This window comes from Streptopelia decaocto (assembly GCF_964273445.1).
Source record: "Streptopelia decaocto genome assembly, chromosome: 6".
Classification (NCBI taxonomy): domain Eukaryota; kingdom Metazoa; phylum Chordata; class Aves; order Columbiformes; family Columbidae; genus Streptopelia; species Streptopelia decaocto.
Window position 1 is genome coordinate 51,931,616 of NC_138660.1, and position 23,888 is coordinate 51,955,503.

Below are 23,888 nucleotides of genomic sequence, written 5' to 3' on the forward strand. Positions count from 1 at the left end.
CCCGCGCGGAGGTTCCGGTTCCGGGGCGCACGAGAAGATGGCGGCGGCCGGTGAGGAAGCGGAGACGACGGATTGGTAACACCCCCCCTTCCCCGGTGCCCACACCCCTAGCCCAGCGGGGCCGGGGACGCCGTCGCCTGACTCCCGTCCCGGTCCCCGCAGGGCGCTGCCGCCGGAGGTGGAGGTGCTGGAGTCCATCTACCTGGAGGAGCTGCGGGTGGCTCGGGGCCGCGGCAGGTACGGACCGCGGCCCAACCTCCCCAGGCCCGGCCCGGCCCCGCGCTGCCGCCCCTCACCTCGGCCTGCCCCGCAGGTGGGAGCCCTGGGAGATCAGCATCACCCTGCACCCCGCCACGGCCCAGGACCAGGACTCGCAGTACGTCCGCTTCACCCTGATGCTCTCCGTGCCCCCACAGGTAGGCCGCCGGCCCTGCACCCCTGCCCCGGATCTCTCCGCATCGCTCGTTGTGCTTTGCGTGTTTCTTTTTTTTCCTAGTATCCCAACAAAGCTCCAGAAATCTCCATCAGGAACCCGCGGGGACTGTCAGATGAGCAAATTCAAAAGTGAGTGCCAGGAGGGTGGGGAGAGGGTGATTGTTTCCTCCAAAATGCAGGAGGCAGAACTGGTGGAAAAGCTTTCTCTCAGATTCATGTGGCTCTGTGTCTGGTTAATGGGAGGATATAGGTGCCTAGATCACCCTGCTTTAAGTCTTCTGGGAGCCACTGGTGCTGAGTTAGGCACCAAGGGGTCCACCCTATGCTTGTTCCCCAGTGGTCCCTCTAAACTGTAATCTAAATCCCCTGGGCCTTTGAAGGAGTTGTTCCAGCTTTCACAGTGGTGGGACTGAAGTCCTTGGGCAGCCCATTGTTGTCTTTGTGCTCCAGTCATTGGTGCAGCCGAGTGTGTGCAAGGGAGACCCTGGTATCTGCCAGCATCATAGGAATAACACGGATCCCCCAGACCTGCTTGGGGGCTGCCATCAGATAAGAGAAGCCTGAGATTCACCAAAACTGGAGGGTGCTGGGTGAGCTCGAGCCAAGGAGCCAAGTGAACCAGCTCTTGCAAATCCTCTGAGGACAAAGGTTTCTGTGCACTGGTTTGTGGGGAGCTCATGAGTATGTGTGTGCACATGTGCCTGTCTTGTGCTGCAGGCAGAGCCTGAAGGCCACTGCTCTATTTCTTCCTCCTCTCACCATGGTGGGGTGACAGGTATATGGGGCAGTGAAAAGGTGTGACTAAATTTATGTTAAGTATTGCTCCTGCTTTGCTGTAGGATCTCCCAGACCCTCAGAAGTGTTGCTGAAGCCAGGCTTGGGACAGAGGTGCTCTACGAACTGATTGAGGTGAGAGCTGGGAGAGATTGGGGTTGCCCAGCCACAGATGCTGGTCCCCGACTGCCTGAGGGGTGGGACAGCCCTGAGCCCGTGGGCAGCTGGTGAGTAAAATGTTTGCTTTAATGCTTCCGCAGAAGGGGAAGGAGATTCTCACTGACAACAACATTCCTCACGGCCAGTGCGTGATCTGCCTGTATGGATTCCAGGTACTGTGTCATCTGGCCCTGCAAACTGGCTGGGAAGTGAGAAAAAAAAATGGGGGGCCTGGGGCTCAAAGCATGGGGCATTGTTCTGGAACCGAGGTGTGCCTCAGCAGCCCCTTGCTCCCCTGGTCTGTAGGTGATCCTGCTCAACATGGAACTTCCTGAGGCAGTGTGTGCTAATCTCCCTGTCAGCCTGGAGATAACCACCTACAGAAGCAGGGCATAGGGGTAGTGAGTGATGCCAGGTCATCTCCAAGAGAGTGGGTAGGATCCGGGAATAGTTGCTGGTTGTTCAAAACATTGTTCTGCAGCAAGCAGAACCCTAAAATCACTCCCCCGTGACACCGGTGCATTTCAGCTTCCCTGTGTTGGTCAAACCCCACCTAGAGTTCAGCACACAGGTGGTCAGAAGGGACTGGAACACATCGTGCAGGTGCTGGGGTCTGCAGGGATGGGGGAGCTTGTCTTCTCTGGGTTGCAATGAGAAATGGTGCCTGCCTAGGAGAGAGAACAGATCATGGGGGAAGATTGCTGTTTACACAGGAGAAACCAGTCATAAATACTTAGCAGCTTGACATTAGGCGTGTTTCTTACACTCGGAACAGGGAGCAGTGTCCCAGCAAGAGCTGAGGACGCAGAGATGAAGCCCAGCAGAAGATGTTATGTGGTTCTGCCAGCAGTAGCATTAGTTCCCCACTGCCAGCACTGACACTGGAGTGAAAACGCACCTCATCTGGGAAGGCTACACAACCCAGTGCTCAGAGACCCTGTAAAGCTGCCCCTTCTCCTCTGCAGGAGAGAGAAGCCTTCACAAAGACCCAGTGCTACCACTACTTTCACTCCCACTGCCTGGCCCGCTATGCCCAGCACATGGAGGAGGAGATCCTCATGCAGCAGGAGGAGAGAGAGCAGCACCTGGCGCCTTCCCCTAGACAGGTACTGAGCCCTGCACCCCTTCCCCTGACCCTCATGATATCTCTGTCACCCCCTCTGGGACATGAAGCGAGGGCTTGCCTGACCTGGCAGCACAGGCAGCATTGTGCCTGCACTGAGAATCAGAGTGGGGATTAGACCAAGTGATCTCCAACAGCCCTTTCCAACCAAAACTACCCTGTGAGTTTCTAGCACTTCAGCAGCTGGGTTATTTGATCTCTGGGTCAGTGCCTGTTGTGTGGGGGATGGGGGAGTTGGTTGCATTTTTTGACTTCTAGAACCACAGGAGTTAGAAAAGAGAGCTCTATCCCTAGTCCTTGAATTGCAGGGGTGTACAGCAGGATAAACATGATCACCTGCATTCTGGGGTGAGCAGGTGTTGGAACAGTTGTCAGCCACAGAGCAAACAGTGCAGCTGAGTGTGAAACAAGTCAAAGGCTCCTTCCTGCAAAACCTTTTTAAAGCCTAGATGACACGCTCCACTTTGGAGTGGGGAAAAATAGATTCTAGGTGAAGGAGGACTGAAGCCATATGTGGTGACAGAGGTGGTTTGTACAGCAGTCAGCCGCTGGAGCACAAATCCCAGTGTCCCTCATGGTGGAAACACTTTTTGTAGCAGTTGTTGAGACACAAGGCTGCCTTCATGCTTTTGGAATCCTCCTGGGTTTTCCTGCCCTGGCAGAAGAGTGAAGAAGGGCACCCTGTTCCATTTCTAAGCTGGGGTTATCCAGCAGCACAGGAGCTGGGTCACAGCCAAGGTTTGGTATTACCTCTTGCCTCCCCGCAGGAAGTCGGTGTGCAGTGCCCTGTCTGCCGTGAGACCCTGGTTTATGATCTTTGCGCTCTGAAGGCAGCACCGGCCCCACAGCAACCCCTGGTAAGAGATGGGGATTCACCTGCCCCGCTGTGCGCGCTCACTGAATGACTTCAGTGGGGGCAATATAATGGATGAACACACACTGCATACTCTCGTGTCCTCCTGGGTAGCCCATCCAAAGGGCAGTTCATAAAACCTAGCAAGGTGTCTCCTGACTGTCTGATGTGTCCACAAAGGGCAGGTTTCATTGTGTAGCCCTGAGTTTTGAGTAGATGTGCTGGGGGAGAAGTGATTCTGCCATGGGACGTGTCCGTGTACCCACTGGGATATCCTCAGGGTCAGGCAAATGACCTGACTGTAGCTGCTCTGCATCCTGCCCCACAGCAGGACGTCTCAAGGTGGTCACTGCAGGAACAGCAGGTCTGTGCTGCCATGCTGTACCTCTGTCTAGGGGTTTCACGTGCATCTATGTGCCTGGTCATACGTGGCAGAAGGAGGCAGGTTGCCTGTACGCTGTGCAACCATAGGAGGGTTTGGGGAGTCACTCTCAGCACTGCCAGCTTCCTACCCACACTAAGTGTTGAGAGAGCCCTCACCCTGCCTTGCTTTCTGCTACTCAGGAGCCATACAGGCCAGATGCCAAGACGCTGCAGCACCAAGAAGAATTGCGCTTAATTTTCAAGAGACAGCAAGAGAAAGGCGGCATCATTGACCCCGAAGCAGAGAGGAACCGTTACTTCATCAGCCTCCAGGCGGTATGGCACCAGGGACAGAGACCTGGCAAGGGGGGCCCTGGACTGCAGGACCAAGCATGGTCATCTGCTGTGGGGCTGCCCTGTCCTTTTCTTATCTGGTGGCTTCTTTCTTTCAGCCTCCAGCTGCTGTTGATCCAAGCCAAGCTGCCTCTGAGCCACTGGTGAGTGCAAGCACTGTGGACGTGCCCCAGCTGCCCAGCCAAGCCTCTGCTCCTGAGCCAGCTGGGGCACCAGGGGCCAGGGCAGACCCTGGGCAGCCCAAGAGGGCTGCCGTGCCCAGGGAGCAACAGAGCAAGAGGGAGAGGCACAGAGCGGAGAGGCCAGGCCCCAGGGGCCAGGGCAGGCAGTCAGGCAGCAGCTTGCAGGAACCGGCAGAGGAAGTCTGTCATCCGCTCCATGGCCCCAGGGGGCCAAGGGCCTTCAGCCGAAGACCAGAGCGGAGACCTGGTGGGAGGCATAGCCAGGAGTTTCCAAAGTCTCACAGCAGAAGCAGGGATGCTGCCCTGGCTGAAAGAAAGGAGTTGTGCCCTGAGGATCCCTCACCAGTAACAGAGGCAGTGGACTTGAAAGAGGAGCACCACGATGTGGAGAGATGGACCCTGGAGGAGGGGGCTGAGGCCCAGGGCAGGGAGAAGGAGAACGAGAACCTGGTGTTCAACCGCAGCGACCACAGAGTAGCTCCCAGCTGGCAGGGCCACCACAGGCCCTGGGATTGTGGGAGGTGGGAGAGGTCCAGGGTCCAGGACCGTGGTTCCCACCCCAGGTCACCAAGAGGGCGGGGGGTGCTCAGGCCCAGTGGGCATCAAGAAGCCCATCTCCTGGAGAAGGAGAGTGGCTCCTAGCAGGAGGGGTGGGGGCCTGGGCTGGGGAGGGCTGGTTTTGGGGAGAACAGTGGAGGCTCTGGTGAAGCAGTAGCTTCGGGAAGGAGAAGCAGTTGGCATGTGGCACAGCTTGGGGCAGGCAGAGTCTTCAGGGTACGTGTGGCATGAAGCATCCTGGCATGAGCGAGGGGCTGGTGCCAGCATTGGAGAAGCTGACTCCTGACAGGCTATGTGAGCCTTGGTCTTAGAGGACCCAAGGTACAGAGGAAGCCTTGACCAGGGACATGCAGCCATCATCCCTGTGTGTGAGCTGCCAAGAAATGTGCACACCTACAGAGCAAATGGACTGAGCCCAGTGTTGTGCCACAGCACAGCCAGAGTTGTGGCAGGACCTTTCACTGGAAGACAGTGCCCCGGCAGAGCTGTGGTGGTGCCAAGTAATAAGGCTGTGCTAGGACAGCAGCCTGGAGTTCAAGTTTGCTGTGTCCCCCATTACATCTCAGAGCACCTTCTCAACTGCTGTCCCTGTCCCTTGGAGACAACATCGCTTTTACCACAGCCCTGATCATTGTGTGGCTGATGGGCTTAGCCAGGCAAGTCCTTCGTACAACAGGACATTTCCCAGGCCCAGCCAGGACAGCTAAATTAAGCCTGAGTCAACACATTGGCAAGTTGGGGCTGTCTGGTGCCTGAGCCTTCGGGCTGGCTCCTGCTCCCCCAGGAAGCTCCTGCCTTGTCCTTCAGCTGCTTTTGTGCAGGCAGAAGCTGATGGGGGAGACCTGGGAAGAGCACTCCGCTCTGCCACGTCTGTCTGTGCAGATCTCCCTAACGCCAGACCATCTCCCAGATCTCCCGGCAGCCTGCAGTCGAAGACATGCCTCAGTACTTCAGATACTCTTACCCACCTTTCATCTTGAAGCTGATCTTGCTTCAAAGAAACAATTTGCTGTTTAAACTCACTTGGTGCAGTTCCTTCTGCTGCTGCTTCAGATTTAAACTTTGTTTCACTCCAAAGCCACGATGGGTGATCCCAAGCCTCTGAAGTGGGATACCGCTATTAATCTGTTGGGTCTTCTCCAGAGCCTGCTCCATTTGTTTTCTCTGCCCTCTTGCTCCTGTTCTTTGCTGTTTGGAGCAAAGGTGTTGATCCCTGGTGTTGCTCCCTCATCTCCCTCCTCCGCACACCTGGGGCCAGGGCAGAGACCTTCCCCTGGCACCCCTGCGTGGCAGGAGGCCTCCCCACTCCTTGCTTTGCCCACCTTGGTGTAAGCTGTCTGGCTCACCTGGGCAGTACCAATTCCTTTACACTTGTTTGTGCCTTGTGCCCCAGCCTCTCTTGGCCACACATGGGTTGTTACTGTCTTCCTCCTCCTGCAGAGTGCAGAAATGGCTGCGCTGCGATGGACTTGCCAGAGCCTCAGGCAAGATCCCTGGGAAACCAAGTGCCGTGTGCCAGCTGGGAGGGTATTTGTGCTGCATCTGTCTGGTTGATTCTTTGCACATGAAGGTTGCACAAAAGGCCTCTCTTGAATGGGTCTTCCTCACCTGCTGCCCTGCTCTCCAAGCCTGTCCTTGTTCTGAAGGGTTGGTTTAACCCACTGCCCAAGAACCTTCCGTGCTTAAATTTCCAACAATGGCCTATTTTCCTATTTTTAACACTAATGCTCTAAAAGCGTATTTTTTTCTCTCGTTGGTCTGAACCTACACTACCTGTCCTGGGCTTGGGGATCTGAGAGCCAGATGTTGTACCCTGCTGGGGATGAGGGCTGAGCACTCACTCCCTGAAGAGTGCCCTCTTTTTTTTTAGTGCTTATTCTGTCCTGGTTCCAGCTGGTTTCTGGGTGAACAGCCTGGCCGGACTTCAGTGAAAACATGTAAACTCTATCTGACATTGGTGCTTGTTCTGCTGCCTCCTGCCTTCACCTGTGAAATGGCTGTGCTCCAAGAAAGGCATTTGGTCAAGTCTTGAAAGAAACACAGAGATCTCTGCCCCTTGCAGCAGATGACACTGAAGCTCCTTGGCTTCTTCCAGTGAGCCAGGCTTACTCTCAGCAGGAAGACTGCTGTGCCAAGTGTTTGGAACATGGGAATTCAGCCATGGAAATCAGAGCGAGCAAGAAGCTGGGTAACTTCAGTCAAATGCCAGATGTGTTAAGAGGGGAGGGTTTTTTCCTGGGAGTGAGGATTTCAGGATGCCCACACCTCTCTGACTCACTGCTGTGAGCCTGGGGCAGAGGACATTTTGCAACAGCACATGGAAATGAATTTGGGCTAAACAAATCAAACCTCCGGGTCAGAAGGGAAGAACAGAGCCTGCACCCTGCCCTGGGGCTCCTCACTTGGTGTCTACCTGTGTCACCCACCTACCTCACAGGGCTGTTGTGAGGCTTAACTGGCAAAAGCAACTCAGGCTGGGCAGAAGGCAGCGGCGTCTGTAGCATTAACACTATTAAAAGCAGAGTGACAGATGTTGCTTGTGCTTGCTTATGGTGGCATTGGGCCCCTTTGGCTCTCCCTCACCACTCCCCCATCCTCCTGAACTGCTGTGAGCCATTTTTCAGTCACTCACTGGCCAGTGTGACCCCCAGTTTTGAGGGTAGAGGCTGGATCTGAGCAGTCAGCCGCTGCGGGATGGCTGAGCACAGAGTTTGAGATGCTGAAGTGGGATAGCTGAGCACAGGGTTTCAGATGCGAACAGCAGCACATGGCTCCGGGAGCCTCCCTGAGTCACTACAGTCCCCTGTGGCCACAGCATCAACCCTTCACTTGTGGAAACATTTGTGCAAGTCTGGGGTTCCATCAAGGAACTGCCTGTTTGCGCTGAAATTCAGCCCTTTTGTACCCCCACATGCTCTCAGCTTCCCCCCTGGCCCTACAGGGCAGAGCCAAGAGGAGGGCTGAGCAGTGACCTAACAGTTTGGGTTTAGCCTGGAACCAGTTTCTCCTAGCCCTGCCGAGGTGACACAGCCCCTGAAGCAAGAACATCAACATGGGGCTGGCTTTGGCAAAGCTGATTTTGGGACTCTGAAATGGGGACTGGGGAGGGAAGAGGAGAGGCTCTGGCTGGCTTGTTCTGTGGGTCAGTTCACACGCTGGCCCTGGCTCCATGGTGATGGGAAGGAGGCACAGAACCTGCCTCCTTCTCGATTGCATTTCACGCACCTGTGGCACATCCAGGACTTCTGTTCCTGGGAGGAAGGAAGCCAGGTGACAGGGAAAAGGCTACAAGACTGCAGGCAGCTGTCCAAATCCCTCCCTTAGCCATGCACAGCCTCTCCTGCTGGAAGGAGAGGAGAGTAGTCACCTCTAAGATGGATTTCTGCACCTCACACTGGGCTGGCATGGCTGCAGAAATTCATGTTGAGGTTAACATCAAGCTCTTTAGAAGATATTCTGTAACCAGCCAAAGCCTCTCATCTGCCCCAACATGTAGGACTGCAGGAGGGACAGTCATGCCCATCCAGGAACGATGTCCACACAGATCCACGACTTGGCACTGCAGGGCAGGAGCTGTGGCACCAGCCTGCAGCCTGAGGGACAACAAGCTCTCTCTTGGGAGCTGCTTTTTTATGAAACACTCTGGATTTCCAGTGCTGGCTGTGTCAGTCCCTGGCCAGCAGGGCTGCGGACCAGCAGCTGGATAATGGGACAACTAACAGGCAAAGGGACAAGAGAGCCAAAAGCCATGTTGTGGACCTCACAGAGGATATTCACAAACCAGTGAAGACTGTTCTCCTTTCAAAGACCAGCAGCTCTTTAGCAGTGCAACACCCCAATGTCCTGCCCCAGGGAAAGGCCCTTTGGGGGCACCCCCAGGCTGCCGTGCAGGGAAGGCAACTCCCACACAGGAGTTGTGGCAGCTTATGGCAATCCCAGCACAAGGCACGTGCTGCAGCAGCACGCAAGTCTGGGGAGCAGCAAGAGCTGATCCCTTCTCCCTGCAGTAAGGCTGGCAGCTCTGACTCACCATGTACTTTAATAAAAAACCAAGGCCTTGAAGGGGTAGAGGTGAAAAGAGACCTGGCCTGCATGGCTGGGCAGCTCCACAACATCCCTGGGATGGTCAAGTCCTTGTCCAGTCCTCTCAGCATGGCAGGGGAAAGCCGGCCCCTGGTCACAGCAGGATGGAGCGTACATTTGCAATGGCTCCTTCAGGGTCTGTCTTGTAGAGCATGAAGTGGCCCTGCACCTGAGCAGCGCTGATCTGCTTGGAGACCTCCAGCGCCTGCTCTGCAAACTGCTGGGCCACAGCCAGGGGCTGCTCAGGGTAGAAGCGCTGGAACATGCAGGCAAGCTGCCAACGGGTGCAGTGGCCCACATACTGCTTGAGATCCACACGGCCGGGCCGCACCAGTGCTGGGTCCAGCCTGTTGAGAGACATGGGTGCCTTGAACAGCTGATCAAAGTGTCTCTGCAGGGTGGATCCTGCAGAAAGCCCCCCACCACACTACCACAGCCAGTGTCCTATCTACAAGGTCCTCTGCACTGTGGGATGGTAAAGGTAGGGGAGAGGTTTGTCCCTGGGGAGCTGAAGGGGAAATCAACCCAAAAGAAATAAGAGAGCTGGGGAAGGGCTGGCTCCAGAGGAGGATCCTGTGCATCTCTGTCCCACGAGCAACCTCTGAACAACCCTTCAGGCCAGCTCAGTCTAAGCCAAGCCTGCCACAGGGCAGTGTCTGACCAGGTGCTGTGAGCCCACCTGCATCCTGCCAACCCAATGGGCTGCGCCTGGGGCAAGCGCTTCACTCACAGTGTGGCTGTAACCCCAAAATCCACAGATACCCTCAGGCAGGAAGCTGGTACCTCTCCTCAAGGGCACAACCATGGTCTGCACAGCAAGAAAGAATCTGAGGGTCCAGCAAAGGGGATCTTGATTAACGATCAAGGAATTTGCATCACAAGGGAGGATTTGGGAAACATGAACCCTGAATTCTCACACAGGAGAGTGCAAACAGCCCTCCATATAGGTCATCAAAAGGGAGCAAGGTTTTTCCATGCCACCCTCCCCGTTCTCTCCCAGAGGGCAGCTCTGACCTGTCCACGTAATTGGTGGTCATGAAGACAATCCTGGCCTCTGTGGAGGCCACGCCATCCAGCGCGTTGAGGAGGCCGCTGAAGGTCAGGCGTCCCATGCCTTGGTAGACAGCTGGGTCTGGGGATAGAGGTGTCCGAGATCGTGTCCATCAGCCACTCACCCTGCGCAGTCTTGCGGGCCACCTCCCTATTGCCTCAGGCTTAAGCCAAGCTCCCTGCTCTCTCCTTGCCCCAAGTCTGACCCTCTGCCTCTCTCTGGTTGGCAGCACATTCACCTCCTCCGCCCACCCACACCTCTCGGAGCCCAAAAAGAGAATAGGGGAGCCACCTCCTCCCTCATGCTGAAAATAGCTGGGCAGGAGAAATTTCTTTGCCTGAGGATAAAGGACCCGAATTGCCCTTTAGATGGCTTAGCCAAAACTGGGTGAGGTCCAGCTTGGGCCTGAAAACCCCAGAGAGCTGCCCACTCCCAGTCTCTGCTGGTGCAGCAGATCAGCCTAAAGTCCAAACCTTTCCCCAGCATAGCTGGCAAACCCCCCTCCTGCTGCTGGCCTGGGAACGGGGGCACCGCTCACTCTCAGCAGCGAGGTCTCGGCTGACAAAGGCCGCATCTACGTCCTCCAGCAGGATGATGCTTTGCTGCGGAGCCACGCTCAGAAGGTGATTGAGCCGGTCATCAGAGAGGCTGTGGTCGCTGAGGCTCAGCAGGCAGATACTGTACTCCAGCTCCCCGGCCAGGGCTGTGCTGGGGAGGACACAAATCACAAGGGAGAATCACAGTGAGAAAGACCAGAGCAGAGCAAGCACTGGATCTCCCTGCTCAGCAGCAGAGGAGAGGGCAGCAGCATCCCCTCCTGGCAGATATCAGATGTGGGGGGCAGATGGGAGCCCCTGCTCAGCTCGCTGTGCAAAGCAAGAGCGCAGAGGGCTCGTCATCCTGACCTGTGACAGTGCCAGCAACACGAATGCTGTCACCAGGCACCATGCAGGGGGCACAGCCCACTCCTGCATTTCAAACCCAAACCCACCCGCACCCTCACCAGAGACTGCTGCACCCCAGAGCAGGCAGCTGGCAAGAAAACTGTTGTTGCCAGCTGGTGATACTCACATGAAGCTGCTTTTCCCACAGCCAGGAGGCCCGTACAGCAGGTAGCCTCTGCGGTAGGGGATTCCTAGGAAGACAGTGTGCCTTTAGGAACCGGCTGGGTGGCTCTGAGCTCTCCCAGAGCCATGGGGCTGTGCTGAGCACACACAGAGGATACACCAGGGGAAGGCAAGCAGCAGGGGAATATCCCTCTGCAGCTGTCTCCAGAGAGGACCATGGCATCCCACCCAACATCAGCATTCCAGGAGCAATGAACTCCACAGCTTATCATGGTTTTCAGAATTGGACTAAACCGAGGGGAATTTGTCCAGTTGCAGACACAGGTCTGACCTCCAAACCCAGGCTGGCTCATTTGCGGGATGTGCCCAAGGGCATGCCCCACGGCCATGGCTGCAGGGGTGTAAGGAGCCGCACTGGGCACGGTATGGAGGACACGGCTGTGCCAGAGCCTTGCCTCTCTCGCTGTACCACTTGGCGTTGTCGATGAATTCCTTCACATCCTGGACCAGCCTCTCCGACACACCTTCCTCCAGCACCACTGAGCTGAGAGGCCGTCGCCGGCGGGGGAAGCCGAACTGTCGCCACTCTGCTCCCATGGCCGTGTACATGATTGTCTTCCCCTCTTGCTGCTGCAGCGCCAGCTCCCGGGCTGCAGAGAGAGGCAGAAGGGACAGCTCACAGGGAGCAGGATCTCCCGTGAAGCCCCAGGTGTCCCCAGGGAGCAGGCTGTTCCCAGCAGGAGCCCACACAGCTCCCCTGCAAACCTTCCCGGAGGATATTGAAGAAGATCTCGCGGTTGGTGCCCAGCGCAGTGAAGGTGACAGACTCCCAGGGGGTCCCTGAATGCAGGTCAATCATCTGCCTCTCCCGGTTGCGCTCGATGTGAATCCACTTCCTGTGATACCTGGGGTGGGAAGACAAGGTTGGGGGATGGTGGCCCAGCCCAGGTCATGCATCAAGGAGAACACTCATCTCAGGTAAAGAAATCACTTCACACCAATGGATACAGACACCTCTCACTACTTTGAATCTCCTGCCCTAACCCAGACCCAAGGAAGAGGCAGGATCCTCTCTGCTGCCTCCACAGGCCCCCCAGGTTGGAGTCTCCTTGCCAAAACAAGGGTCAGACCCCAGACTGCTTTCCCCTGCTGTCCCTTACCAGATGAAATGGTTCCCAGGGCTGGGAATGAAGTCAAACTTGGTGCTGACACGCCCACTTTCATGCTGCAGGTAAGATGTCTCGACACTGAGGTGTTGAGTGTGCTTGGCGTGGTGGGAGATCCAGTTCAGCAGCCAGTGGTAGCTCTTATCATTGCCGGGCACCTCCAAGGTGATCATATAATGGCGCCTGAAAGCCACCAGCCCAAACTGGGCCCCTTTCCGGGCTAATGCCAAGGCCGTGCCCACTCCAACAAGGCCGAACCCAGCCCCAAAGTACGGGTTGTCCTTCAGTGCTAACACGAAGTCAGAAAAGGGCATTGTGGGGGGTTAAGTGGCTCCTTTCCACAGCATCGTCTTTGCGCTCCGGAAACAAACCTGTGTAGAAAGAGAAGGACTGAATGGCAGTGGGGGACACAATGGATTGCCTGCAGTTGCCTGGCCTTTATCGTGGCCTGTTCTCAAGGCAAAAGGCAGCCTGGCACATTTAGATCCCCCACATCCATGCTTATCATATTACCAGGGGTTCAGACAGTCACTGGAGCCTCCACCCCCTCTGCAGCCTCTGGGCAAGACAGGCAGGAGGGGGCCAGGGCTGAGGCTCTCAGGCAAGCACAGGAGCATCTGTTGCTTCTTCAGCCATGGCAACAAGCCCAGAGCTTTACACAATACTCTTCTTTAAACAGCTAGAAATCATGAGCATTGCGATTATTTAAGGTTTATTGTTTGAAAAAGCTGAAGCACATCCCCAGGCTGAGCCACGAGCCAGTTCTTTGCTGCTGTGAACAGGTGCACGGCTGTGGTGGAAGCAGCACCTCCATGTCTGGATGAAGGACAGAGCCACACGTAGGGGCTGGAAGTTGCTCCAGCTCCCTCAGCAGAAGCCAGACACCGGGGGTGAGAGGAACTTTCCCCAGCAGCCACACAGACACTCTGCTCCCTGCGGCATGATCCCGCTGCCCCCAGGACAGGGTCTGACCCCGCGGCCAGGCTCCTGCACAGACCGGGACGTCCCCGGGCCCCCGGCCTTCCCCGCCGCCGCCGAGCCCCGGCCCCGCAGCAGGAGCCCGGCCCCGCAGCAGGAGCCCGGCCCCGCAGCAGGAGCCCGGCCCCGCAGCAGGAGACTCGGCCCCGCAGCAGGAGCCCGGCCCCGCAGCAGGAGACTCGGCCCCGCAGCAGGAGACTCGGCCCCGCAGCAGGAGACTCGGCCCCGCAGCAGGAGACTCGGCCCCGCAGCAGGAGACTCGGCCCCGCAGCAGGAGACTCGGCCCCACACTGGCCTTCCCCGCAGCAGGGACCCGGACTCAGTCCTGCTCCCCTCGCCCCTCCGACGGCCCCCCCTCCGGCAGGAGCCCCCCCGGCCCGTACCGGCGCCGCCGCCGCCGCCCACCTCCGCGCACGGCCGCTCTGGCCCGCGCAGCACCGCCCTCTATGGCATGACCCTCACTTCCGCTCCGCGCCGCTTCCGGCCTGCTGCCGGCTCGCACCATAGAGCGGAGCCGCGGCGGGCGGCGGGGCAGGGCAGAGCAGAGCGGTCGCGCGAGCCGCACAAAGGGTGACGCTCCCTCCCGCCCGGTGCGCAACACCGAGATGTGCCGGGGGTGCCGGGGCCCAGCTTGAACCCCGGCCTGGGCGACGGCGACAGGCCGGGGCTGCGGTGCGAGGGGGCCGGGACGGCTCTGGCCGTGCGGGGACTCATGGTAGGCACCTTCTCGCTGGGGACCGGGACCGGGTCTGCAGGCTGAGCCTGGGTACTCTTGGGCCCGGGTGTGGGTCCGCCCGGGCCCGGGGGACAGGCCCTGGCTGTCAGGCTCAGGGAGAGGCCCCTGGGCATCTTTGGGGGTGATACCGGGTCCCTGTGCCCCCATCTCCCCCGTGACAGGGGGTTTTGCCAGCGCCCACTTGGTGCACGGCAGCCAGTGCTGAGATACACGGGTTCACACCCTGCCTGGGGACTGGCATCGCAGGCTGCCCCCCCCTCTGGGTTCTCCCTTATTTCAAGCACTTTCTCCTGTTTCAGAGTGAGAAGTCCTCCTGCCTAGCACCAAGCCTGTACCCGGTGGCAGTGGGTGCAGAAGTGGCTGTGGCTGAGGGTGCCAGCAGGGAGATGGAGGCTCTTTGCTCGGAGCTGCTCCTGCCCATGCCAGGAGAGGCAGGAGCCATGGGAAGCCCTGGCGTGGCCAGCACCAGCCTGGCTGGGACACCCCCACTGACCACCAGCCCGGACCTGCTGCTGGCAGAGGCATCAGTGCCTGGGGAAGGGGCTTCCGCTGAAGGAAGCAACGTGGAAATATTCATCGAGGCTGTGGCTGGCAACGTGACACTGAGCAACACCACCAATGCCACAGGTATGGGGTGCAGGGAGGGTAGTGCGAGCCCCTTGGCACCCAGCAGAGGGATAGATGGCCAGCCCCAGCACCCTGGGAACGCCACAGTGCCCTCGTGTCTCTGAACCTGTGCGTGTCATGAGCCTGGTGCCACCATTCAGTGCAGAACTGGCACAGCCTGGGTGTGCGGATGGGGAGGGGTGGCTGTGAGAGCCTCAGGCTGGGTGAGCGGGTTGCTCCAAGTTGTCAGTGGAGACCAGTCAGAAATCACCACCTCGGGTTGCTTCCCCTCTGTGTGCTTTTCACTTGAGTCCAGTGTGGGCACATCCCACTGGGGACGGCGCTGAGCTGGCCTTGGGTTTCTGGGTGCCTTGAAAGCGCTAAGGGGCAGACCTGGTCCCCACAGTCACCTGGGTGATGGTATTCCCTCTTGGATGGGACCCTGCATCCTGGGGTACTCTGGGCAGGGGGAGGGCTATGGTTCTCCAAACTGTAATCATGGCAACCTCCTTGTCTGGAGCTGGAACTGAACCACCAGTCCCAAGCTCTGAGCCTGACAAAAGCTATTTCTAATTCTCACCCCTCGGTCTTGCAGAGGTGCTGGTCAAGGTCATGGAGTTGTATTTCTGCGAGAGGTGCGGCCAGAGCTTCCCAGAGGCCTCATTGCTGTCTCAGCACCAGTGCCTGCTGCTGCCCCGCCCAGGGCACATGGAGCTCCCTGGGGCACTGTCGGCTTCAGCCAGCAAGGGCCAGAATGAGCTGGGGGGCTCAAAGCCGCCTGGAGCAGACGCACAGGAGGCCTCTGCTCCCGAGCGCCTGCCGTGCCCCATCTGCCAGAAGACGTTCACGCAGCCCAGCGAACTCAAAGAGCACTTCAAGTCCCACCGCATCACACCAGGAGCCTTGCCCTGCCCTGCAAAGGGCTGCTGCTTCGCCACAGAGGACCGCAAGCAGCTGCGCAGCCACCTACGCCGCCTGCACGGGGCTTCCCCTGTGTCCTGTGCCTACCGTGCCTGCCCCCTGCTCTTCCCCAGCCGCCCGGCCATGGAGCAGCACCACCGCACACATTTCCCATTCCACTGCGGCCGCTGTGACTTTGTCACAGCCAACGCCAAGCTCTTCTGGCAGCACAGGAAGGGTCACACTGTGGAGCCCCTGGCTGAGAATCCCATGACAAGCAGTCCCCCTGGCTCAGCCCCCCACGGCCTCGAGCAGCCCTGCGTCCTGCTGTCAGGTACAGCTTGGGGGGTGATTGGGGCCCATGGTTGCTGCTGAAGCTGGCCACGTTTGTGCATCCCAGTTACAACTGGGAGGAGTGGGGGGTGAGGCTGTGCTTCTGGAGGGATCTCTGCAGCTTTCCTTCCTCTCTGTGGCACGATTTGTGAGCCACATCTCGGGCAGGAGGTTTTTTTGCACGTGTGTGGGCGATTGGGCCAGTTCCCTCTCACCTGGAGCATGATGATCTCTGTCTTTCCCCACTGAAGGAGGAGAAGGGCAGGAGGAGGCAGGGAACTGCCACCCTGGCTGGGAAGCCACCGCAGCAGAAGACAGGCTGGCAAAGCCTGCAGGCACTGGGGAGGGCTTCTTGGAGGGACAGAAAGTGTCAGCTGGAGAAGGGGACTTGGACAGCGGAGGGGACGAGTCGCCAGAGGAGGATGGTGAGAGCCCCTGTGAAGGCGAGGCCAAAGAGGACAGGAAGGCAACTCCCAAGAAAGCCAGGGTGCCACAGACACAGCACTTCAGAGGTAGGATATGGGACACCGTGGGGCTGTACTGGGGGCTGCTTTGCCTTTGATTTACAAGCAAGCAGCTCAGCCTTGACACTGGCAATGGAATGTGGGCCGGGCTGGTGGAACATGGGAGTGCTGTGCCAGCCAGCAGCCACTTGTCTCCTGCATGTACCAGTGCACTGCTCCCCCTCCCCTGCCCTCTGCCCAAGGAAACGCGTCCTTTTTCTCCTGTTTTCTGTCCTTAGCTGCTGTCAAGCTCAGGCAAAAGCAGGTGAAAGTCTGGCAGGCTTCAGGGAGTAGGGCCCAGGGGCAGGCTTGACTAAGGCTGCACTGGATCATCTTTGCCAGTGTTGAGCTGGAAGGAGCCCACCTGAACCATGCTGTTGTCTTGGGGTGGGAACAGTCCGTCCAAGTAAGTGGCTGATAAGCCTTCCCTGTGGCACAGATGGATTGGAGAGAATCATCTGCCTGTGGAGTTCTTCTCTGTCTCTCCCCTGCTGATGGCTTCTCCTCCTTTGTTCTCACAGGGGATGTTGTGGAGGGCTCTGAGTACCTCTACAAAACCCACATGTGCCCTGAGTGCAAGCGGTGCTTCAAGAAGCGGACACATCTGGTGGAACACCTCCACCTGCACTTCCCCGACCCCAGCCTGCAGTGCCCCAACTGCCACAAGTACTTCACCAGCAAAAGCAAGCTGAAAATCCACATGATGCGGGAGACAGGTGAGAAGGCCCACCGCTGCCCGCTCTGCCACTACAGCTCAGTGGAAAAGAATGCCCTCAACCGCCACATGGCCAGCATGCATGAGGACATCTCCAACTTCTACTCTGATGTCTATTCCTGCCCTGTCTGCGAGGAGAAGTTTCGACTTAGCCAGGCCCTCAAAGAGCACTTGAAGACTCACAAAGCCGAGCCTAAGAGGCTGAGCTGCTTCCAGGGGGGCTGCGACTACTGTGCAGAGGACCGGAAGGAGTTTGTCCGTCACCTCAAGGACGCTCATGGCATCAAGGCAGTGGAGTGCAAGTACCACGCATGTTCACTGCTCTTTGGCACAGCCGAGGCCATGGAGGCTCACCGAAAAACCCACTACGCCTTCCACTGCCAGCAGTGTGACTTCATCTGCTCCAACAAGCATGTTTTCCGCAAGCACAAGAAGCAGGGGCACCCGGGCAGCGAGCAGCTCCAGTGCAGCTTCTGCCCCTACGCCACCTTCAACCCTGTGGAGTTTCATGACCACGTGGGCAAGATGCACGCCAACGAGAAGATCCACAAGTGCAGCGAGTGTGCCTTTGCCACCGCACACAAGAGGGTGCTCATCCGGCACATGATGCTGCACACCGGTGCGTGTCAGCTGGCATGGGGGGTCCTGTCCCGGTTTTGGGTGGGCAGGGAGGGCTGGGGCAAGGTTCCTGGGTCCTGTCACCAGCTCTGCCAGCCTGACGTTGCTTGGCTGAAGTTGTGGCCTGCCCAAGTCCCTGCTGTTACCCACAGCCCCTGCTGAGCTGGTTTCCCTGTGGGGGAGGCAGCCCATGCTGCCCGCTCTGGCTGTCACACTGAGGACATTCCTGTGTTGCCTGCAGGAGAGAAGCCTCACAAGTGTGAGCTCTGTGACTTCACGTGCCGGGACGTGAGCTACCTGTCCAAGCACATGCTGACCCACTCCAATGACAAGAACTTCATGTGCACAGAGTGCGGGTACATCACCAAGTGGAAGCACTACCTGAACGTCCACATGCGCAAGCACACTGGAGATCTCCGGTATGACCCTGGGCTCCCCAAATCCTGCCCCAGGAGTCTGCTGCTCGGAGCTGCAGCATGTGCCAGATTCTCTCTGTAGCCTCGGGCATGGCTACAACCTATATTGTCTAGTGTGTAAAAAATGCAGCCCTTGAGCTTGCAGGTTGTTGCCGGCACGGTGCTGCAGGGGCAAAGTTACCTTTGGTGTGCCTGCATTGTAAAGGAGGTGTGTTACCACGTCAGTGCAGATCTGAGCTCAGGCTCATGGGCTGTGCTGCTCTTAATGGGCCAAGGTTAGCCTGGGCACCTGCAGGACTCTGCCAAAACATATTTTTACCTCAGTATTATCACCTCCTTTGGGTCTAGTCTGCTTCCAGTGATGCTGGAGTTGCTGCTGGTGTGGTGTGTGTGTGTGGGGATGACATGGTCACTGTATGGGACACCCGAGGAAGCCACCTCTGGTCCCCAGGCTGGCGGTGTAAAGCACCACCAGTGCCAAGGGCTGAAGCAGGGGGGAACTGCCTGTGGTAAGACCTGCCAGGATGGCAAAGGTCAGATCTGGCAAACGAAGCAGTACCCCTTCCCCATGTGTCCGGGGTGGGGAAGCAGAGCTCAGCCTGCCTGGCAGGGCTCAGCCTGTCACAGTTCCTGGCGCTGCCTGACCGATCCTTCTTTCTCTGCAGATACCAATGCAACCAGTGCTCGTACCGGTGTCACCGTGCCGACCAGCTGAGCAGCCACAAGCTGCGGCACCAGGGCAAAAGTCTGATCTGCGAGGTGTGCGGCTTTGCCTGCAAGCGCAAGTACGAGCTGCAGAAGCATATGCAGGCCAAGCACTCACAGAACTACCAGGTGCCCATCTTCCAGTGCCAGTACTGCACCTACCAGACTAAGTACAAGCAGGCGCTGCTGAATCACGAGAACTGCAAGCATACCAAGCAGAAGGAATTTCGCTGCGCCCTCTGCTCCTACTGCACCTTCAGCAACACCAGCCTCTTCTTCCACAAGCGCAAGATTCATGGCTACGTCCCTGGTGACAAGGACTGGCTGGAAAACTATGCCAGCAAGGAGCTGGAGGTCAGCTCATCTGAGACGCTCTTCGGCTGTGAGCTCGGTGCAGTCCTGCGTGTAGGTGCCAACTCCCCTCTCACCAACAAGGAGCAGTGGGCAAAGGCAAAGCCGTCCCAGCTGGAGTCCCAGGGGGAAGAGGGCTACCAACGAGCGTTCCTGGTGCCTCTCCTCGGGCAGAGTGCTGCTCCACTGGAGAGTGGCGGTAAGGTGGAGAGAGGTGTGGGCAAAGGGGAGCAGAATGGTCCCACCACTGGTGATGCCGTGGGAGATGACTGCGTGCAAGGAGATGCTGCCACAGGCTCGACTGAGCTTGCTGCTTCTGGAGACATGGCGGAGAGCTGCGCATTGGACTTGGAGGCACTGAACGCCTCATCTGACCCCCTCCTGGAGCATTTGACTGGAGAATCCTGTGTGACACAGCCAGAGAGTGTGGAAAGACTGTCCTGCAAGGAGCCTTCCGCAGCATATGAGATGCTGGGCTCCCGGGAAGACCTTGGGTTGGAGGACAATGACAATACGCTCGAAGACATCCCGAACTTTGAGGAAGAAGAAGCAGATGTACAGGAGGATGAGGCGGTGAGGCTGGTCAACAGGGCATCAGCAGGAGACAGCCAGGGAAAAGACTTGCAAAGTCAGGCCACAGGTCAGGTCGAGGAGTCATGCTCAGGCCACCATAAGCTGGTGGCAGAGACAGAGATGAGAGAGACCAGCCAAGCTGAGCTGCCGGAGGCTTGGCTCAGTATGCTGAAGGTGGCCGAACAGAACCACTCGCCTCTCCCTGAGGACGCAGCCGCCTCTGATGACAATGCCAGAGGCAGCTCGGAGTTGGTGCTGAAGGCGCTGCGGAAGCAGGACAAGGAGCAGGCAGAGACGCTGGTGCTGGAGGGCAGGGTGCAGATGCTGGTGGTGCAGTCAGAGAGCCAGATTTTTAAGTGTGAGAAGTGCTCATACATCACACGGAAGGAGAAGTCCATGACCCTGCACTCCAAAGCCAGCTGCCAGAGCCGCCGGGCCCCGCTCCTGTGCCATGAGTGTGGTGCCAGCTTTAAGCAGCAAAGGGGGCTCAACACCCATCTCCTCAAGAAGTGCCCGGTCCTCCTGAAGAAGAACAAGATCCTCAAACCAGCTGGTTTGGAGCTGCCTAAGTTGTGCCAACATGCTGACCAGCGCAGTGATAATGGTGCAGAAACAACAGAGAGTGACAGGGGAGGTTCAGAGGTGTCTGGGGATGCTGAGAGCCCCTGGGAGGCTGAACTGATGCCTGATAAAATGCAGGCAATAGGCAGTTCCTTGGCTGGGGAAGAGACCTTGAGCTGCCCTGCCCCTGAAAAATTGCTGCTGGGTGACAGCACAGAGGTGGCAGAAGAGCCTCTCCAGCAAGGAGATGGGGCTGAGCCAGGTGGTGCTGCTTGTCCTCCTTCCCAGCCTGGGAAACCCTCAGAGAAATACCGGCTGGAGGGAGGGAAGTTGCGCTGCAACGCCTGCTCCTTCATGTGCTCCCGTGTCTCTACCATCACCTCCCATGTGGAGGATGGTTGCCGGAGCCTGGAGCAGTTCTGGTGCTCCCTGTGCCCCGAGGCCTTCCGCTCCCAGCGCGCACTCAAGAGCCACCACGCCGAGAAGCACACTGTGTATCCCACAGAGAAGGGACCCCAAAGCACTGCGCTCCCCAAAGGGGACAGGGCCAGTGCTGAAACAGGCCAGCCCAGTGAGCCTCTGCTGAGTGCAGCCCCCCCAAAATCCACACTGCCCAAGAGAAGGCGTTTCTCCTGCCCCACCTGCCCCTTCACCTGCCACCAGGAACGGGCCATGAAGACACACAAGAAGAGGGGCTGCGTGTCATTGGGCGAGTTTCGCTGCACCTCCTGCTCCTTCACCTCCAAGGTGGCCAAAGCCCTGCGGCTGCACCGCCGGCTGCACCGCAAGCACTACAGCAAGCGGCCGCAGCTGCAGTGCTGCCAGTGCGAGTTCACCTGCAAGCAGGCCCGCTGCCTGCGGCAGCACGTCCGCATTAAGCACGAGGGGATAAAGCCCCACAAGTGCCGCTATTGTGAGTTCAGCACCACACGGCGCTACCGGCTGGAGGCCCATCAGTCCCTGCACACTGGCATTGGACGCGTCGCCTGCGGCATCTGCAGCCAGACCTTCGGCACCAACTCCAAGCTGCGCATCCACCGCCTGCGGGTGCACGAGAAGACACCCACCCACTTCTGCCCACTCTGCGACTACAGCAGCTACCTGCAGAATGACATCACCCGCCACGTCAACAGCTGCCACCGCGGCGAGCTCAATTTCAGCTGCTCGTGCTGCGAGGCTCGCTTCAGCTCCGAAACGGCCCTCAAGCAGCACGTCCTGCGGCGGCACGAGGAGAAGGTGTCCTACAGCTGCCTGCACTGCGGCTTCATGTGCCACAGCGAGGCCACACTCAAGTGCCACTTGCAGAAGCAGCACCCGCACCTGGAGTGCAGCACCTGCAAGGAGACCTTCCCCACCCGGGAGGCACTGGAGGAGCACAAGACGCAGCATTTCAGCCACCGCTGTGAGCTGTGCAGCTTTGCAGCCAAGGAGCGGCAGCAGCTGGTGCGACATTATGTGGAGAGCCACGAGCCGGCCGCCCCCCAGGACAAACCCCTGCGGTGCCCCTTCTGCGACTTCACCTGTTGCCACCAGCTCGTCTTTGACCAACACATGAAAGGCCACGGGGGCACCCGCGTGTACAAGTGCTCGGACTGCGCGTACACCACCAAGAACAGGCAGAAGATCACGTGGCACATCCGCATCCACACTGGTGAGAAGCCCTACAAGTGCCACCTCTGTAAATACGCCTGCGCCGACCCCTCACGTCTCAAGGTGAGAGCCCTGCTTGGGGGTGGGAGATGTGTCCTACTGCATCTACATGGGCTGGGGGGAATCCAGACACAGGGATTTGGGCAAGAAGAAACTCCCAAGGGGAGGTTTTGTTATCTGTGTTGGGGCTTGTACAGGAATAGGAGGCAAGTGAATAAAATTCATGTGGGTATGATACGTTTGTTCCCTGCTGTTGCAGATCAAGGGGAACGGGGATTTGTAGCAAAGCAAGAAGAGCAGGTGGCTGAGTTCACTCCCCTTCCCGCTGACTTCTTTAGTGTCCTCTGGGTGCAGCCTTATACCATTCAAAGCCACATTTGGCTGCCTGCTGGCTTGCAGCGTGCCCTGTGACACCAGTTAGACACAGTGAAGGGAAAGCTCAGCTTCCCTGCTAGCAAAGCCAGACCCTGCCCTCATTTCTGTAGGTGATTAGCATCTTCATGCACAGTAAAGGACATTTTCTAGAACAGGAGGACCAGTTGTCAGGTAATGGAGGGGAAAATGGTCTGGTTTTGCTAAAAGAAATATTGACTTTTTTAATGGCTAGGCTGAGCTGGAGCCCTCTAGGGCTGCCTGAGCAAGGCATTGAAATGTGATCAGCTAAGGGCTAGCTCTGTTGGGCTGGGTGTTAACCCAGGCTTTGCCCTAAATACCAAACTGGGGAGAAAAGCCTGGTCCATGCACAGGCTGGTACAGAGCAAGCTCAGCAGTACAGGGGTGTGATCCTGACCCCACTGCAGGTCCCCCTGCTCATAGTCTGCCAGCTAAGCAGACAGCCCTCCCTGTCCCATGCAGTTTGGGATGTCAGAGCTGTCTTTGAGCCCCTCACTGGTATCCCAGAGCCCTGCACGTTCCCAGGGCCTCATCCTGACCCTCCCTCTTGCCCTCTGCCCAGTACCACATGCGGATCCACAAGGAGGAGCGAAAATACCTCTGCCCTGACTGTGGCTACAAGTGCAAGTGGGTGAACCAGCTCAAGTACCACATGACGAAGCACACAGGTGAGTGCTGCTCACTGGGGATGGGACCAGGATGGGCATTGGGGCTGCACAGACTGCAGCTTTGGGCTTCTTTTGCCACCAGTGGCCCGGCTGCAGGTGGGGGAGGAAAATTGGAAATTTAGGGTGCCTGCTCGCAGGCTGCATTTTCCCAATGCTGAGGATAGTGTGTAAGGGGGGGTCCCTGGAGACTGATGCCATTATGGGGAAGGCAAGACCCACAGGAGAGAGGGCACTGTACCCTCATCCCAACCCCTTCCCCATCACTGCAGGCCTGAAGCCATACCGCTGTGACGAGTGTGAGTACCGCACCAACCGGGCGGACGCCCTGCGGGTGCACAAGGAGACACGGCACCGGGATGCCCGCTCCTTCATCTGCGAGCAGTGTGGCAAGGCCTTCAAGACTCGCTTCCTCCTCAAGACCCACCTGAAGAAGCACAGCGAGGAGAAGCCTTATGTCTGCAACGCCTGCGGGCGGGCTTTCCGCTGGGCAGCCGGCCTGCGTCACCACTATCTGACCCACACCAACGAGCACCCCTTCTTCTGCCGCTACTGCCCCTACAAGGCCAAGCAGAAGTTCCAGGTCATCAAACACATCCAGCGGCATCACCCTGAGCACGGGACTGGTGACCCCAGCCAGGGGGTGGGCAAGGACCCCAGCACACCCACTGTCCACCTCCACGCCGTGCAGAGGGAGAACCGGGCCAGCGGGCCCCCCGGGATGGAGCAGGAAGGCCCTGCAGAGAAGGACAGCGCTTCACAGTGAGGCCAAATACTGACTTCAAGGCCTGCTACAGAGACGTATGTGTGTGTACAGGCATATATGTATATAGGATGTAAAATACGTGGTTGTATAAAAGGAATCTCCTTTTAATCCTTTTTCTTTGGGCCGTTTGGAGCTCGATGTGAGCCATGGGGCAGGTGCCTGCAGGCTGAGAAGCCCAGCTCTCCATCTGTCCCCAGCACCACTGCATCCAGACCTGAACCTGCCTGTCACCAGACAATTTATTAAGTTGT

General features: G+C 58.0%; 3 protein-coding genes across 6 annotated transcripts; 2 read left to right on the top strand and 1 right to left on the bottom strand.

Moving 5' to 3' along the window:
* Positions 1 to 22: 22 nt before the first annotated feature.
* On the top strand, positions 23 to 7,333 carry RNF25 (ring finger protein 25). Its single transcript, XM_082056874.1, has 10 exons — positions 23 to 75; positions 163 to 237; positions 314 to 416; positions 497 to 564; positions 1,275 to 1,344; positions 1,470 to 1,541; positions 2,334 to 2,474; positions 3,259 to 3,348; positions 3,909 to 4,043; positions 4,160 to 7,333. Exons 1-10 carry the CDS (start codon positions 38 to 40, stop codon positions 4,883 to 4,885), a joined length of 1,518 nt encoding a protein of 505 aa, XP_081913000.1. The 5' UTR covers positions 23 to 37; the 3' UTR covers positions 4,886 to 7,333.
* On the top strand, positions 4,178 to 23,730 carry ZNF142 (zinc finger protein 142). Of its 2 annotated transcripts, XM_082056867.1 has the most exons (9): positions 13,727 to 13,861; positions 14,182 to 14,509; positions 15,084 to 15,722; positions 15,973 to 16,233; positions 16,746 to 17,558; positions 17,799 to 17,976; positions 18,639 to 21,876; positions 22,769 to 22,874; positions 23,144 to 23,730. In XM_082056867.1, exons 1-9 carry the CDS (start codon positions 13,859 to 13,861, stop codon positions 23,635 to 23,637), a joined length of 6,060 nt encoding a protein of 2,019 aa, XP_081912993.1. In that variant the 5' UTR covers positions 13,727 to 13,858; the 3' UTR covers positions 23,638 to 23,730. The 2 variants fall into 2 exon arrangements, with proteins under 2 accessions (XP_081912994.1, XP_081912993.1); XM_082056868.1 differs by lacking the exons at positions 13,727 to 13,861; positions 14,182 to 14,509; positions 15,084 to 15,722; positions 15,973 to 16,233 and adding an exon at positions 4,178 to 4,204.
* BCS1L (BCS1 homolog, ubiquinol-cytochrome c reductase complex chaperone) lies at positions 8,822 to 13,621 on the bottom strand. 3 transcript variants are annotated; one of them, XM_082056877.1, is made up of 8 exons: positions 13,530 to 13,620; positions 12,163 to 12,539; positions 11,768 to 11,907; positions 11,458 to 11,652; positions 11,007 to 11,070; positions 10,474 to 10,643; positions 9,899 to 10,016; positions 8,822 to 9,231 (listed from the first exon to the last, which is right to left on the bottom strand). In XM_082056877.1, exons 2-8 carry the CDS (start codon positions 12,480 to 12,482, stop codon positions 8,979 to 8,981), a joined length of 1,260 nt encoding a protein of 419 aa, XP_081913003.1. In that variant the 5' UTR covers positions 12,483 to 12,539; positions 13,530 to 13,620; the 3' UTR covers positions 8,822 to 8,978. The 3 variants fall into 3 exon arrangements, with proteins under 3 accessions (XP_081913003.1, XP_081913001.1, XP_081913002.1); XM_082056875.1 differs by lacking the exon at positions 9,899 to 10,016 and having other exon boundaries at positions 13,530 to 13,621; XM_082056876.1 differs by lacking the exon at positions 9,899 to 10,016 and having other exon boundaries at positions 13,552 to 13,589.
* Positions 23,731 to 23,888: the final 158 nt, after the last annotated feature.